A 13,090-nucleotide genomic window follows, 5' to 3' on the forward strand; every position below is an offset into this window, starting at 1 on the left:
GCTTTTTTCCATAGACATTTGGGTTAGATGGAGAGAAGAGTGTTGTTGTTGTTGTTGTTGTTGGTGGTGGTGGTGGTGGTGGTGGTGTGTGTGTGTGTGTGTGTGTGTGTGTGTGTATTTAATGTCTGGGGATGTCATTTATCCTTGGGTACTGGGAGTAATATGTAGTGAGGTTTTCTATATTTTAATCTTTGTAATCCATCCAGAATCCCTTGTATGAGATGGCTGGGTATATTAAATTAAATTCTCATCTGAGTGCAATGGGCAGAAGGAATAATCCTGAGAAACAGGAGGAAAAGCGCACTATCAAAACAACTGTAAGATAAAAGAAATCTGAGTCTCAGGCAGAAATGTAACTTGAGAAAGTGTGGTCTTATCTAGCCAGAATGAGTATCTCTGTCTCTTTTCTTCAATTTCCCTGCTCTTAGCCATTGGTGAGATCTTGTTATCTGGTTTGCCTAGTTGTTGTATTTTTAATCTATTGGCCATGTAATAGTTTGCCCAGTGCTTTTTTTTGTAAAAGAAAAAGGTGCCGGAACTCACACATGTCATACAACCTGCCTTGCCTACCCTATAAGGTTCCATCCAAAAAAGGTGCCGGAACTCCGTTCTGAGCGTTCTATGAGGAAAAAAGCCCTGAGTTTGCCTTACCTGGTTCTCTTTTCTCCTCTTCATTCAGTCTTTCTTGTAGGCCAGTTTGGTCTCTTTGGTATTTTATAAATCATCATGATGCTTCAGTGCATCTTCTTCACTGTCTTTCAGATATTCTTCCACTGACTTTTTAACTTCTTCCACTGTTTGGTGTACTTGCAACAATCCAAGCCCTCCAATGTTCCTTGATAAATAGAGTCTGTCAACCCTGCAGTGTGAATGAAGGCTATGTTTCATTGTTATTATTTTTCTGGTCTTCCTATCTAGGGCTTTTAATTCTGCTTGAGTCCAGTCCACTTTTCCAGCTGTATATCTTACGACTGGAACTGGCCAGGTGTTAATAACCTTGATGGTATTTCCTTCACTAAGTTTGGATTTTAAAAATTTTCTTCATTCTAATGATATACTCACTTCTAACCTTCTTCTTGATTTCAGTGTGCTTGATGATATTGGCTTGAACAGCTGCCCAGGTATTTGTAGTTATCTAGATTCTTGATGTTATTTCCACAGAGCATCTTGATTCCTTCAGTTTTCACTATTTTACCCCTTTTGATGATGAGGGTGGCACATTTCTCAGTCTAAACTCTATTGCAATATCTTTTGCAACCTTCTGACAAGCAAAGTCAATTGTTATTCACTTAACAATTACAGTATTTTACTAACTTAACCACTGCAGTGAGTCACTTAATATCTGTGGCAAGAAAGGTTGTAGAATGGGACAAAACCCACAGCAACTGTCTCGCTTAGCAACAGAAATTTTGGATTCAATTGTGGTAATAAGTCGAGGAATACCTGCATATGTTTTTTTTAAACTTCAGCTTTTTTAATTCTTGTTGTTGTTAGTTGCAAAGTCATGTCCGACCCATCGCGACCCCATGGACAACATTCCTCCAGGCCTTCCTGTCCTCTACCATCTTCTGGAGTCCATTTAACCTCATGCCTATTGCTTCAGTAACTCCATCCAGCCAGCACATTCTTTGTTGTCCCCTTCTTCTCTTGCCCTCAACCTTTCCCAGCATTAGGCTCTTCTCCAGTGAGTCCTTCCTTCTCATTAGGTGGCCAAAGTATTTGAGTTTCAACTTCAGGATCTGGCCTTCTAAAGAGCAGTCAGGGTTGATCTCCTCTAGGACTGACCGGTTTGATTGCCTTGCAGTCCAAGAGACTCGCAGGAGTCTTCTCCAGCACCGTAGTTCAAAGGAGGTGGATAAGAATTATCCAAGCTGCATTCTCGTTATATTTCTTTAGTTGTCCCACAGCTGCAACCAGAACTGTACTGTTTCTTTTTTGTCAAATGTTCACTGATTTACTGCAGTCCCTCCATTAATGGGTTGGTAGAAAAGTTACTGATTTGATTGAAACTGGAGATTCTACCTATAGCATGCAGTTCAAGCTTCATATCTGCTGATCTTCCTGACTGTAGCAGTTATTTGCTGCTTTATTATTTCTGTGCTTTCTTAATTTTACTTGTTTCTAGGTGATATTTCTTGATCAGGTATTCTTTGGTCATCTTCTTCAGCTTCTTTTCTTTCATCTGTTGTAGTTTACGTGCATCTGATCTTAGTTTGTTTATCTACTTTTCTAGCTTTAACTTCCATTTCGGCAGTGCAGTGTTTGACTTTTTTTAATGTTTGTTGATTTTGTATCCAGGGTATTAAATTATACCTACAGCCATGCTGTATATTAGTTGGCTTGTTACTTACAGTGACCTGCTGCTTATACTTGATGTTACAATACAGACATCTTTTAATACTTGTGTTAGCTGTTTCTTTAGGGCAAACTTCAATACACACAACATTCTGTTGTTTTTTGTACTGATTGATCTGATCAGTTATTCTTTGTTTCAATTCTTTAATTCTTTTTACTTAGAAAGCTATGTTTTTTCTGAGGAGAGGGCAGAGCAGAGGGTGCCTGATTTGGGCCAGCATGATGATGATGATGATGATTGTTTTTTTGTTTTGTTTTTTGTTGTTTGTTTTTTTATCCCATTTATATCCCGCCCTTCTCCGAAGACTCAGGGCAGCTTCTATGTATATGCCTGCTTATTAGGGCTTTCGCCCCCTCCCCCCCAAGCGGCATTTTTACAAAGTCAGCTTATTGCACCCAGCAATCTGGGTCCTCATTTTACCTACCTCGGAAGGATGGAAGGCTGAGTCAACCTTGAGCCTGGTGGGACTCGAACCTGCACTAATTGCAGGCAGCTGGTGTTACTTAAGGAGGCATTAGCCCACTGCTCCACCAAGGTTGATGTTACATTAGCCAAGAGATTGCAATGCTATTGCAGAGTATCAGTTTGACTGCCAATGTACTGCCAAGGTCTGTTGTAGGACACACTCGCACATTTCCCATGGTACACATTAGGAGGGCAAGCTGGTCTTGCACCAGAAAAAGAGATGAATGGCTCCTCCTGCAGAAGCATCCTAAGACCCCTCCCTTCCCTGGAGTTGCCTCATAAATAGGCGCCGTAAGTGAAAAGGGTAAGAGCTGGCAGGAATCTGACATTGATGTGCTGGCCTCTGCTCCATTAAGTGACTATAAATTACTTAATTTGAGTCAAACTTCATGTTGCATATTATATTAATTATAGCAATGCTATTAACTTTCATATTTTATACAATGTATATACTAACCATGGAAAATCTCCAGAAGCTCCTGGGATTCAATAAAATGAATGTCATTCTGTCTCCATTATGACTGAAATAAAAATCAACTCTACCATTAATTGCATTGATATGTAATGCAAATAAAGTTCTACAGTAGGGTGAGGATTTGTTATTAAAACAATGGCAACAGAAAAGATTTAACTCTCTGTTCCATAACTGGCAAAATTGCTATGAAGAGGTGGTGCTGAAGATGCTATTTATATCTGTGTAAGTTTGCACATTAATTATTTTCATATTTAAGCTTCATAGCATGTAATGGAACTAACTTTTAGATGACACATATATAGAATTGAACTCAAATTGTGCATTCTATCTATGCAAGGGGACCTGTAAAACACAAGGTGTGGGAGAACTATGGTAAATTATGTGGCCAGAAGCCTGGTTACATAGCCAGAGAAAAGAGAAAGTATTATATTAGCCAGGAAAATTAAGGGTGGAAATGAAAGCACAGAAAAAAAAATTACTGGGGAGATATTTGGATAAACAAGGAATAGATATGAACTAACTACCAGATTTTGGGTACTCTTTAGAATTAGAAGAAGTATGGAATACAGATCTGAAGGAAAGAAACAGGCTAAATTAAGCCCAAGCAAGATAGAGTTGCTGTTAAGGTTATCTATTGACAGCTATTTAAGAATAGGCTGATATAAAGCTGGCTTAACTTTACTTACTTGGTTCTCATCTATAGTTCCCAATGATACTGGAGGGCAATATTGAGTAGGCTGCCATAAGGCTGAGTCCTGGGTTCTCTTCAATGTGTGGATTAGAAAATACAGTGGCACCTTCATACTCAACTTCTTTGAAACTCATTGAATTTGGTAATGAATGCATTTTGATATGAACATTTCGTCGCAGTACTTATAGTTTGCTTGGTACTCAATGCACAAGCTAGAACTTGTCAGCATCAGCTGTCTTGTGACTCTCACTAGATTATTCCTTACGGGAAAATTTTGTTTAGTACATATCAGTTTTGGTACTTATCATGGCTCCCAGAACTAATTAATGATGAGCATTGAGGTACCAATGTAGAAGAGATTATTACCAAATGTGAATTAAAAATTCAGTGGGATAGCTGTTACTGTAGAAGACAGGAATAAAATTTGATAGTTTACAGAAACGGGCTGAAAATAATTAAATTCAACAGATTAAATCCTTTTGGGAGAGAACTAGTATCCAGCTTGGCCATTGTATCTGGCTTTCCAATAGTAGTTGTAAAAGATTTATAGAATAATAATAATAGCTGGTAATAGATTAAGAATTGGCAGCAGATTGAGATGAAATTTTAGACTGTACTGTGTTTACAGATCAGTAATTTCCAAATAATAGAAAATAATAGTTCTGCTTTACTCCGCTTCACTCTGCGTTAGTCAGACTGCATGTTGGATATTGTGATTAATTTGGGGCACTAGACTTTAAGAAAATTTCAACTGAATATACCAGATTCATGGAATCATAATAAGGGTGATCAAGGGATTAGAAACTATTATAAAATATTAAAAGATAGGAAAGGCAGATCATCAAAGTTGCTGATAGTATTCTTCAGCTACTTGAAAGTTTTCTTAAAGAAGGAAATCAAGACTTACTTTCCATTCTCCCATAGCAAAGGACACAGAGTAATGGATTTAAGTTATAAGAAGCAAAATTCTGAGTGGATCACAGTAACTTCTTCCAGCTCTATTATTCTATGAAAGCTACATTCAACATGAGGGTATTTGAGAAAATTCTTTAGAAATTGATTTTAAAAAGTTCTTGAAAATATAGATAGCAAAGAATAACATGTGAATTATATGTTGCATGAATATAGATCAGATTTACGTATGCTGGTAGTGGAGTCCTAACTGAATTACAATTTCCATCAGTCAGTTATATTAGATTGATGAGGCACTTAAATGTGGGTAAAATATTATTTGAAATATATTGATTCACCTCCCAAATTATTGTTTACTTGTTTGTTTATTATTTATTATTTACCTGAAATATTGATTGCTACTCTTAATTCCAATGAGATCAAAGCAGTAATAGAAGTATATTTTCATCTTGTGGAGGTTTTCTTTGTAATAGAACATTTAGCAATTTCTTTAATATATTATGCACACATTTTCTTCACAAAATTAAAAGCTGTCAGATGTATTATTAAACTGAGTCAGTAACCATCATTTTACTATAATTTATTCAATATAATTTGTGTGTTACAATGTTAATATATATTGCTAGTCCATGTATGATAAGCCGTATGCTAAATTAATAATAATAATAATAATAATAATAATAATAATAATAATAATAATAATAATAGTACAAATTTATGATGTGAATGCTGGGAATGCATATTTGCTAGCTATTATTTGCAAAATAATACCTTTCTCTTTTCCTTGACAGGTTGTCAAATTATTAAGCAACAAAAGATCACAAGCAGTTGGTATATTAATGTCCAGTCTTCATTTAGATATGAAAGATATACAGCATGGTAAGCGAGATACATTTTTAATTAAGTGGCTTCTTATTTTCCTCTTGAAAATAATTTCTTGGTGTTTTTTTTAAAAAGAACTTTACATTTTACATTTAATTAATATATCTAGATATTTCAATTATCTTCAGTTTATCTCTGAATCTACCTCTTCATGACTAATTTACTGATAATAAATAAATAATTTATTTATTCTCTGATATGTTTCCCCCTGAAATGAATAGTGACTGGACCACAGGACAATATTTTCTTCAGTTTGTGCAGGAGTGATTCCTACATAAAACACAGCATTGCTGATTGCAGCTTTCAAGAACTAGCACTGGAATTTAAAAGTCTGGTGACTTTTAATTATAATTATCATTTTGCCATTTAAAACTGAAGTTTCATTTGCTTTATTTTGCAATAAATACTTTTAAAATGTCCCGAAAGCATGATTTTGGAAGTTTGACATCAATATGCATTTTTGGAGATGTCTATAATTTCTCCCTCCCAACTGACATTAAAGCTAGCTTTGTAAAAAGGTGAAAAGTGGAGCTATATTTATATTTGGAGTATTCCTCTTGCCTCTTAAGGCCTTATAATAGATTTAAAGCAGATGGAAGAGAGCTGCATAGTGCTAGCTTACCTATTAAATAAATATGGTTTCAAGTATGTTGCAGACTTCATAAATCATAAAAACATCTTTCTGGCTTTTCTAACCCACCTATTTTTATTGTGAATTCTATTTGCTTTTCTTTGGTGGAATAAATTCAACAGAGTGCAAATGTTAGTGCACCCTGTCAGTCTGTGAGCAATTTTTAATTACAATTTAAGTTTTTCTTATGTTGTTTTCATGGTTACTAAACTTCCTCAAGTTGAAGCATTTAGGCTGGTAGTCATAGATCGAGGCGCCAGTACTGGCGCCAAGAAGTACTTGGTATTTCTAAAACTGGCAGATGTAGTTCAGTTAAGTCATAGAGTGAAATCTGAAAACAATGATATGGTCTTTCCTTCAGTCAAATATTCAGCTTGGTTTGAGTTAATAATGAGAACCTTATGAACAAAGGAGTCCGCCTAACATCTGTGTCTGTGGTAAAGCCAACACAAGTTGATTGAAAATTTGCTTGCTTAACATGCAATGCTAACAATAATATGGCATGAATGGCACTCATTGAAGAGGTTAGGATTAAGTGCAAGTAATTGTTCTGTCCTACGAAATTTCCTGCAGTGTTTTTTCCCCCCTCACTTGAGCTTAGTACTTAGCTTTTGGTCTTGATGGGCATATTTAGGAAGAACTTTTTTTTAATTTATGTTATTTATTTGTTTAATTTTGTTAAATGGAGTGCAGCAGTAATACAAGGCATTTGACAAGGACTGTTCACAAGCTGGATTTCTGAACATAGAAAAATATACGGACTGTAAATGAGAAAATCAATCCCAAACAAATTTATCCATTTTCGTGTGTGTGTGTGTGTATACACATATATACATATACATACACACACACATGTGCGCACACACGCACACACATGTGCGCACACACGCACACACAAAGAAATTAACCTGGCATATTTATAGTTTTATAGCTGGAAGATTCCTCCTTTCCCAAAAATTTCAGTGCAGAACTGCTGTTCCTGATCTAAACCAAACACTACCTGTAACTGCATATATAGAGATAAATGAGTATCCATTTATTCTTTTCCTCACATTAATTTTAAAACTGGAAGGCTCTGAATAATTTCATGCCACTGGAGATGTATTTAAATATCCAACCCTGCAAAGTAGGACAGGCTTCCAGACCCTTTTGTTCTGTGTTTCTGAGATCTTGTCATTCACTTGCTCAATGTGAACCCACCAAAGTGCAAACTGAACAGCTGCATTTGTGAAATATACTTAGCTCTTTCTTTTCTACACTTTTCTATTCTTTCCTCAAGAAGCAGGTAAGTGTGTACAACCAGCAATCCAACCTATGACTTAAGACTGTTCCACCAGGCTAGGCAAAAACACAAAATCAACTCCATTTACAGTTTAAATAAAATGTAGGTGTAGATTTTGCTAACTAAAATTTTCTAGACTTTGCTGTGTAAATTCATCAGACTGTTTAATCTATAATTACACTTATAGCCTTTTGAAACTAGTTTATCCAAGAAAAGGCATTCTAGTTAGGTGAGAATACAGCAGGAAGGAAATTCAATTCATATTGGAGGTCATGTAGTCCAACCCCCTGCTCAGGTAGGAAACCCTATACCATTTCAGACAAATGGCTGTCCAGTCTTTTGTTAAAAACTTCCAGTGTTGGAGCATTCACAGCTTCTGGAGGCAGGTTGTTCCACTGATTAATTGTTCTAACTGTCAGGAAGTTTCTCCTTAGTTCTAGGTTGCTTCTCTCTTTCCTTAGTTTTCATCCGTTGCTTCTTGTCCTGCCTTCAGGTGCTTTGAAGTATAGCCCTCCCAGGGAAGGCCTGGGATGTCACATCAAATTATAGAAAAAATATCCCCGCTTGCTCTGCTTCTTGAACAGTTTGTTAGCTAAGACTTAAGGTAGTTTGGGGAAAATAGTGAAAGACTGTAAAAAAAATTCAAAGAATGGGTATGGACAGTGTTTCTAAGGTGTTTTGGGAGAACAACAATGTATTCCTAATAACATGAAGCTGTTTTCAATCCACTTGTTTTCATTGGTCAAATCAGAACAGAAAAACCGTAAGTGAAGAGAAAACGCTAGCAGATTCCTCTTCAGGTACCACATTGAAGCAATTAGAAAACAAAGGACTAGAAGGCTTTTAGATGAAAGAGGACATGTTTAAATAAAATAAAAAATCATTAAAGGTACATCTACCTTTGCCAATATACAGTACTTTTGTGAAAATGAAATTTCAGTTTATATTCCAATCAGAATCATATGGGGTAAATATTATTCCAGCTCTTTCCTTAACAATTCCCCCCAGACATTAGCAAAATATGTCATCGTATAACAATATATACTTCCTGCTTAGGTTTATAATTGATGTTTTAAGTGCTGGGAAAAATTACAAGTATTATTAACACATGTCTTATTATTTATTGGATCTGCTTTTTAAGGAATGTCATGTATTCCTTATTTTAAAAATGTTGGTGTCCTATCATTCTGAAAACATTCATATTGGCTAGGAAACCTTCAGTCGCTCAAAATTGGTCCTATGGTATCTTTTCTCCCAGGCACAGGATCTGAGGATAAGAAGTTTATGCCTTGAAATGTCTGTGAATAAGCCTTATTAATAAACTAATCCAACCCATTGCCTAAGGATGAGGCTGAACGCGGGTCATGCCACTGAAGGAAATGGCTTTGAAATTGCTGCATGTTTTCATAAAGCAGGCAATTAGAGGTAAACAGTAGTTAATGCTGAACATCACATTTTCAGCATTTCATGGTGGGATAGGATGAAATCTTTCCCTGAAGATTTTCAGGGATGAGTAGAATTTGAAGAATGCTTAGAGCGCAGCTTTATCTTTGTAATATTTGTTTTATAATTGTTCTACACCTATATATAGGCAAACAGAGTCTTGTGAAAATATATAAACTCCTAAAGAACAGCTGTAAAACAACTCTGTATCAAGTTCCTAAGGAGTCAGCATTACAGGAACCAAAACTGCACCTCAATTCCAACTGAGCTCAGCTCCAGCTGAAAACTCCAAGTGTTTTCTGAATAGCCAATTGTGAAACTGGTTCCACATCTTTTCACTGAGACAATATTGTCATGGGGATATTTGGGTCAGGAGATTTGTCTAGATTTTAAACTGAAGGAAAGTGGAATATTTGATTATCTCAGAGTTCTGATGCCTTTTAAATAGAAGATGGGACCACTGTGTGTGTGTGTGTGTGTGTGTGTGTGTGTGTGTGTGTGTGTGTGTGTGATTATAGGATCCAAAGAATTTCAGGTCTGATTTGCTACTATTGCTACTTCTTCTGGGACTCTTTCCACCTTTAAGAAGAAATACACAGTCACTAAATCCTGGTTAATAACTGTGGAACATGTTTTCATTGAGGCTATCCCTGTACTTTGTTCTATTCAGTTTTCCCTCAATCCTGACCAGCCTCCCCATCCCTGCTGCTGAAAAACACCCCCACAACATGATGCTGCCACCACCATGCTTCACTGTTGGGATGGTATTGGGCAGGTGATGATTGGTGCCTGGTTTCCTGCACACTTAATGTTTGGAACTGAGGTCAAACAATTCAATATTGGTTTCGTCAGACCAGAGAATCTTGTTCCTCATAGTCTGAGAGTCCTTCAGGTGCTTTTTTGCAAACTCCAAGCAGGCTTTCATGTGTTTCGCACTAAGGAGAGGCTTCCATCTAGCCACTCTGCCCTAAAGCCCAGATCAGTGGAGGGCTGCAGAGATGGTTGTCCTTCTGGAGCTCTTTTCCATCTCCACACAGGATCTCTGGAGCTCAGTCAGAGTGACCATCAGGTTCTTGGTCACCTCTCTTACTAAGGCCCTGCTCCCCCAATTGCTCAATTTGACTCGTCAACCAGCTCTTAGAAGACTCCTGGATGTGCCAAACTTTTTCCATTTGGGAATTATGAAGGTCACTGTACTCTTAGGAACCTTCAGTGCAGCAGAAATTTTATTGTAGCCTTCCCAGATCTGTGCCTTCCAATAATCTTATCTCTGAGTTCTGCAGGCAGTTCTTTTGATCTTGTGGCTTTTGCTTTGTTACAATATGCATTTTCAGTTGTGAGGCCATGATTTGGAAAGGTGTGCGCCTTTCCAAATCATGCCCAATCAATTTAATTTACCAAAGGTAGACTCCAATCAAGGTATAGAAACACGTCAGCAACTATCAAGAGAAATGTGAAGCACCGGAGATGAATTTCAAGTGTTGTTGCAAAGAATCTGAATAGTTATGCCAAAGTGATATTTCAATTTTTTTCTTTTTAACAAATTAAAGACATATCTAAAATTCTGTTTTCACTTTGTCATTATGGGGTACTGAGTGTAGATTAATGAGAAAAAATGAATTTCAACAACTGTAAAATCAGGCTGCAGCATAACAAAAATGAAAGAAATCTGAATACTTTCTGAATGCACTGTACTGTATTGCATCCTCATCAGATAAACTATATTACTGATGGATGTGAAGTCTTGGCTCATGAAACATTCTAAGACATTGGCTGGATTCTGTTAAAATGGGGATTAAATGGGGCATTGTGCCATATGGAAAATTCATGTAAATAGATTATTTTGTGAATCCATATAGATTATGTTTCTTTGTTATTGTATTTCATAATAAAGGAAAATCTTTCTTGTTCATTATCATTTTAAAAATCAAAAAAAATCTTTTTTAAAAAATGTGACTTCAGTAGTTACTTTTATTGAGTATTATTTATCTCTCATTAGACTGTCCAGCTGTAACACCCAATAATGGTCACCCAATCATGGTATTATATATGTAAATGATGGGGAAACATACCATTCTAGTCTGGAGAACAGATGCAAATTTAAGATACAGTAGATCCATCTGAATAGATGTGTGCAAACCAGTTAAGATTGATTCAAGGTTCAAAGCTTGCAAATTCTGATTTGAATTTGAATTTCAAAAGCACCCAGGCTTTATTTCAATTGGTGCAAGATGTGATTTGATAAAGTTTCAGTCGCAGCATTTATGGGGGAAGCATCAAAACGCCTGCAGCTGTTTTAGTTTTTGGCAAAATAGGAGAAAAATGGTATATGTTTTAGAAGACTTTAACCCTGTTTAGTTTCAGCCAGATAGCTTCAAGGATTTTGCTACAATCAGTTTTTAAATCATTTTCTCTTCATTTTCTTTAAGGTGGAAATAATAATAATATCCAAATCATAAAATAAATAAGTAGGAGGGATGCGGAAAAGAGAGCATAACAATTTTGCTCAGTAAATAGTCTGTAAATGGATGTGCACATTCCAAACATGATTCGGAAGAAGCATTTTGAATCTTGAGCAAATATGGCTTGTCTTTATTATTCTATTAATCATTAAAATAACACTCCCTATACCCGTAGGGGGGGGAGAGTCCATTTGCTTTAAGGAGTTTTTCTCAAAGGTGCATTTTCAAAAGGCAACTGGACTTTTTTTTTTGATTGAAGATGTTTTCCTTCTCATCCAAGAAGCTTCTTCAGTTCTTCTTCAGTAGAACTGAAGAAGCTTCTTGGATGAGAAGCTAAATGTCTTCAGGCAAAGCAAAGAAAGTCCAGGTGCCTTTTGGGAAAAAAAAACATCTTTTGGACAACTGTGACTTGGATGACTGAAAATCTCCACAGACTTTAAGGAGCTGATTCAATTTATTTGAAGGTGCCACAGGTTTTTTTTCAGGCTCATTGGACCAATGTGGAGAGTGTCCAATTTCAACTAAAAATAAAATTTTCAAAAATTATTGCAAAAATAAGTTCTTGCTAAAGACTTAAAAGACCACCATCTTCAGGCTTCTAATCTTTTTTAAGCTAATAATTTGTTGGCACAGTTCATTGTCCATTTTCTGGGATTAAAACATTATTTGCTGTTCTTCACAGTAAATAAGGCTCTCACTATAAGACAAAACAAAGACCAAAAAAAGACTATTTAAAATTCTGTTTTGGTAAAATTGTAAGAATGAGAATAGAATTAAAAATCTGAACAGCTACAGACTACTTCACAGAGCTAAATGGAGTTATAGAAAAGGATAGAATACATAGTATCCAGTGGTGGGATTTAGCCAGTTCGCACCACTTTGGCAGAACCGGTAGCTAATTTTTTGTTGCCCAGGCCCAGAGTGGACTTCTGGAAGCAGCATCCACACAGAGAACCGGTTGTTCACATATTTGAATCTCACCACTGATAGTATCTCCTCATGTAAACCTATCTAAAAACAGTCTGACAGATTAGTGAGATACCACCAATAGAGCAGCACTCCCCTAAATAATAGAATAGAATAGAATAGAATAGAATAGAATAGAATAGAATAGAATAGAATAGAATAGAATAGAATAGAATAGAATAGAATAGAATAGAATAGAATAGAATAGAATAGAATAGAATAGAATAGAATTCTTTAATGGCCACACAAGGAATTTGTCTGCAGTACATAAGATCTCAGTGTACATACAAGTAATAGTGATAAATCATGACCATAAACAACATAAAAATACATTCATCAAAAATCATAAAATACAACACTTCATCATAAATCTTAAGATGCAACCCTTAGTGATAATCATAGAATACTAGCTAAGCAAACATAAATCATACTAAGATACTAAAAAAATATAAATTGTAAGATGCAAGCAATGAAGTTATAGTCATAAGAAGATAAGGTTACATAATAGTAAAGATGAGGAGAATA

At 35.9% G+C, this 13,090-nt stretch overlaps 1 protein-coding gene across 1 annotated transcript in view; it reads left to right on the plus strand.

The window, feature by feature from the left end:
• The window catches only part of FMN2 (formin 2), a gene marked incomplete at its 5' end in the record, with an annotated part of 185,795 nt that overhangs the window by 75,741 nt on the left and 96,964 nt on the right, over positions 1-13,090 (plus strand). Inside the window, one exon of the mRNA XM_083348703.1 lies at positions 5,691-5,778. Within this exon, the coding sequence (XP_083204829.1) occupies positions 5,691-5,778 (88 nt within the window). The remainder of the gene's footprint in view (positions 1-5,690; positions 5,779-13,090) is intronic.

This window comes from Vipera ursinii (genome assembly GCF_947247035.1).
Source record: "Vipera ursinii genome assembly, chromosome: 1".
Classification (NCBI taxonomy): Eukaryota; Metazoa; Chordata; class Lepidosauria; order Squamata; family Viperidae; genus Vipera; species Vipera ursinii.